The sequence below is a fragment of the Fukomys damarensis genome, unplaced genomic scaffold (assembly GCF_012274545.1).
Source record: "Fukomys damarensis isolate Sample0158 unplaced genomic scaffold, DMR_v1.0_HiC HiC_scaffold_21, whole genome shotgun sequence".
Taxonomy (NCBI): domain Eukaryota; kingdom Metazoa; phylum Chordata; class Mammalia; order Rodentia; family Bathyergidae; genus Fukomys; species Fukomys damarensis.
This window is the reverse complement of record NW_022900933.1, coordinates 22,434,626-22,438,554: the sequence shown is the minus strand read 5'-3', so window position 1 is coordinate 22,438,554 and position 3,929 is coordinate 22,434,626. Positions and strand designations below refer to the sequence as shown.

The window sequence follows — 3,929 nt, the reverse complement described above, 5'->3', positions numbered from 1 at the left end:
AAAAAAAAAAAAAAAAAAAAAAAACAAAATCGTTTCTGAGATCAACAAGTTTACATGACTACTGCAAATTAGGTGCTCGTGTTTCCTGGTGAGGGGGTAGAGAATGGCTTGATAAATGCAATTACATTTGTAGTCAGAAGATATGGTTTTGAATTTCTTTACTGTTGTTCCTATTGTACTGTATCCCAAGTTTTCTTTGACTTCAGTATTATTGTACTTTAATTTTTTGTAAACTATTGAGGCTTGTTTTTATAGTTCCATTTATGGTCAATTTTAGCAACTATTTTTGCATATCCTTGAAAAAGAATTATCTATTTTTCTTTTTGTTTTTTATGACTTTCTTTTTGACTTTGGTTTTTAGTAACTTTGCCATGATGTGCCATAATGAGATTTCCTTTGTATTTATCCTTTTAGGGTTTGCTATATTTCCAACATCTGAGACTTGATGTTTCTTAACAGTTTTGAAAAATTCCTTTTGAACATTGCTTCTTTTATTGTTTTGCTCTTCTTTTCTTGGGACTCAATCATAGATGCACTAGACTTCTTACTGTGCTGTATAGTTCTTTTTCTCTACACAATTCAGGCCAGACATTTTCTTCTGACCTATCTTCTAGGTTACAAATTCTTTTGAGCTGTGACAGACCTACTGTTAAACTCATATATTGCGATTCTTATTTCAGCTATTGGCATTTTAAGTTCTAGAGTTTTCAGGTGATTTTATAGTTCCCAGTTCCATACTGAAGCTATCTCTGCTATCACTTAAAGTTTTGAACCTATTAACTTATTAAATTACAGTTATTTAAAAATATATGTCTAATAACTCCAAAATCTGAATTTTCTGTGGATCACTTTCTGTTTGTTTGCTTGTTTTTTATTTAATCACTTTCATCCCCACAGGTTCTCAGGTTATTTTATTATGTGTCTGGTTATTTTGCTTTTATTCCATTGTGAAAATTGATTTCTAATTATCCTAGTTTTTTCCCCATGGCATATTTACTAAGAACTATTCTTCTTAGTGAGCCATGAGTCCAATTTTTATACCCCTCCCCTAATGAGGCGTTTAGATCTCTAGTCATCCTCTTAGTCTCTAAACTGTTGCTTACAATTCTGCAGAAGAAAATAGCCAAATGTTGTTTTGGGGATTTCCTTATCTTTCCCTCAAATCTTTAGTGCCTTCATAACACTCTAATGCTTGTAAATGGATTTTTCTTTTGCTCATCTCTTCTAGATAATCTTCTGGTCAGTCTGATATGTTTGCCTCTCATATTTGGAAGCAACATTTGGGGTCTCAGTATTCTTGAGTATATTGTAGTGTACATATAAGAATTTTTAAATGAGACATTTATAGTATGAAAATTCTGGCCCCATTCATTAGCAGTTATATGGCCAGAGAAGAAATATTTAGCCTCTCTGAATTTGTGTTTTACATATATAAATACTAGAAGTAATAATCTTCACTTCACTGGTGTTAATTGCTTGTATACAGATGTCTCCCCAAAACCCCATGCACTCATAGGTGGGTCTTTTCATAGGTGGCTGAATGTGGCATTAAGGCTGTATGGTACAGAGTTGTTCCACTGATTGGTTTAGTATAGTTTTGGGTGTGGATGATGGGAAGACCACTCTGGGAGTGAGTGGCACCACTCAAAAAGCTTGTAGCCTAGATAGCATAAAGGGGAAAGAGAGGCTTGTTTCACTGCTTGCTGCTTGTTGCCTTCTTGCCTACCCTGCCAAGGACTGTTTCTCCTTTGTGATTCCCCTCTGCCATGCTGCCGTGCCTTGGAGCCAGCCACCTATGGTACTAAAACCACCTACAAACTGTGAGCTGAAATAAACCTTTAATGTGTGGGTGTTTGGCATTTTGTCTCAGAAATGAGAAAAGTAATGAAATGTAACAAAAGTAGTGAAACAAATAGGTTATTTATTTTAAGGTTAAATGAGGATAAGCAAATATGTACATAGATAATTAGCATAATGTCTAAAACATTCCAAAGATTTATAGATGGATACTTTTTGTCTTCTCTCATTTCTAAGGTTTAGATGAGGGTCACTCAAAGGTTCATGTGTCAAAGGCGTGGTCCCCAGGACAGCACTATCAGGAGGTGCTGTGGAACTATAGGAGGTTGGACCTAATGGATGTTCCTTAGACCAAAGGGGATTGTGGGACCCTAGCTTCTTGCTGTCTTTCTTTGTTTCTTGGTTCATGAGGTGAGCGGTGTGTTCTCCATGCGCTTCTACTATGATGTACTCCCTGGTCAAAGGCCCAAAGTATAATTTGACTCAGCCTACCCTGATCTTGGACAGGAACCTCCAGACTGTGAGCCGAAGTTATACTATTCTCTTTGTAAGCATCTCGTTATAGTAATGGGAAGCCAACCAACACATTCCTGAAGACGACAGTTAATATTTCATAGTTCATGATGGTGCAAAGTAATGCAATGTGGTAATTTATAGAAAACTTTTCATAGGTAGTAATGCAAAGAAATAACAGAAATAATATTTCTGAAGCATATTTATTAGTTTGATTTACTAGGCATAGTGCTAAAGCCTTATGTCCATTATATCACTCCATATTTATAATAACAACTTTTATTATGCTGATCATATAAATGAAGCTAGGAGAGATTAAATTACTTTTTCAAGATTAATAAGAAGCCCATGTTTAAATTCAACTCTGACAAACTCCAATAGCTATAGTTATCAATTTTCCTTCTGTCTAATATCACTAAACAAATTATCTTTTTCCTAGTTAAGAAAAAATATCAGTTGTGTAGAATTTTATGTAAGCTCTAGAATCATGTAGATACTCAGTATATGTTTATTGCTAATTGAACTTCACACCAATAAAATTTGCTGACATAATAGTAATAAAATGAATAACAATTCAAATCCAGGTTGTCTTTAACTTCCAACCATAGAAATGAAAAATAATTAAGATGGGTTAATGTAAACTGAGAGTGACAAGTTAAGAATTTACTCATAAACAGAAGTTTTGACCTGTGATCTAGAAGCCAGTCCTCACTGCCATCTGTAGTCGCTAGACTGTCAGTCAACATTGACTATGGCTTGGGTCTATGGTAAACTTTTCTGGTACTTACATGTGAGTCACTTTACTCAAATTGTAGAAGGAATGTGATTCCAGCCGCTGCAGAGTTGTATCTATAGACAAGTAGCTAAACATCACAAAAATACAAGACAAAGTAGAAAGTTAGAAAGGTTGTGAACTCCAAATATTATTTTTGATGTAATTTCTTTGTCAGGGGCTTCCCAGTTCATGCAACAAGCACAGACTGCATGGATTCTCTCTAGTTATGTGAAAACTAATTACTTTTTTTCACAGTTCCTGTGATGCCTAAATGTTCCCAATACTTAATGTATGATTAATCCTAAGGTCTCAGCAGTCATTTCTGATAGAAGCTTTCTCACAACTTCCTGATAAGATTAAAATTCCCATGGTATACCATAATAGTATCACAAACTTCTCCTTTCAGTAATGACCACAGTATACCCTTCCAGTAGTTTGGGTATTTGATGTATTTTATGTCATTAGATTAAATTCTGTGAAATAAGAATTGTGTGTAGATTTGACCAGTGAATATTGAGTGCTTTTCATAGTTTTTGGGAGGTAGTAGACACTTAATAAACGTGTTAAGTAAATAAATAGATGCATTATTCAAAATAGCAAGAATAAAAGCATTAGAAAGTAACATTTAAAAGATTAAGAAACATTTTAAAAGCAGCATTTAGTCACGTAGATTAGAAATAAAGTTTCTAAAAGGATGAAGAGAAAAAATGACAATTCTCTAGAAGAATCTTTGACAGAGATGTGACCACAAATTCTCCCATGACCTCTCCTCTGGATTTTGAATGATGTGGAAAATTTAAGATTCATCTCAAGTTTTATGAGCAAAAAAAAAAAAAAAAAAAAA

The 3,929-nt window shown here is 34.1% G+C and overlaps 1 protein-coding gene across 2 annotated transcripts in view; it reads right to left on the bottom strand.

Moving 5' to 3' along the window:
- The window catches only part of Tshr (thyroid stimulating hormone receptor), a 144,003-nt gene that overhangs the window by 71,946 nt on the left and 68,128 nt on the right, over positions 1–3,929 (bottom strand). For both annotated transcript variants that reach the window (XM_010616243.2, XM_033766893.1), the window contains exon 3: positions 3,099–3,173. In XM_010616243.2, coding sequence (XP_010614545.1) covers positions 3,099–3,173 — 75 coding nt within the window. The remainder of the gene's footprint in view (positions 1–3,098; positions 3,174–3,929) is intronic.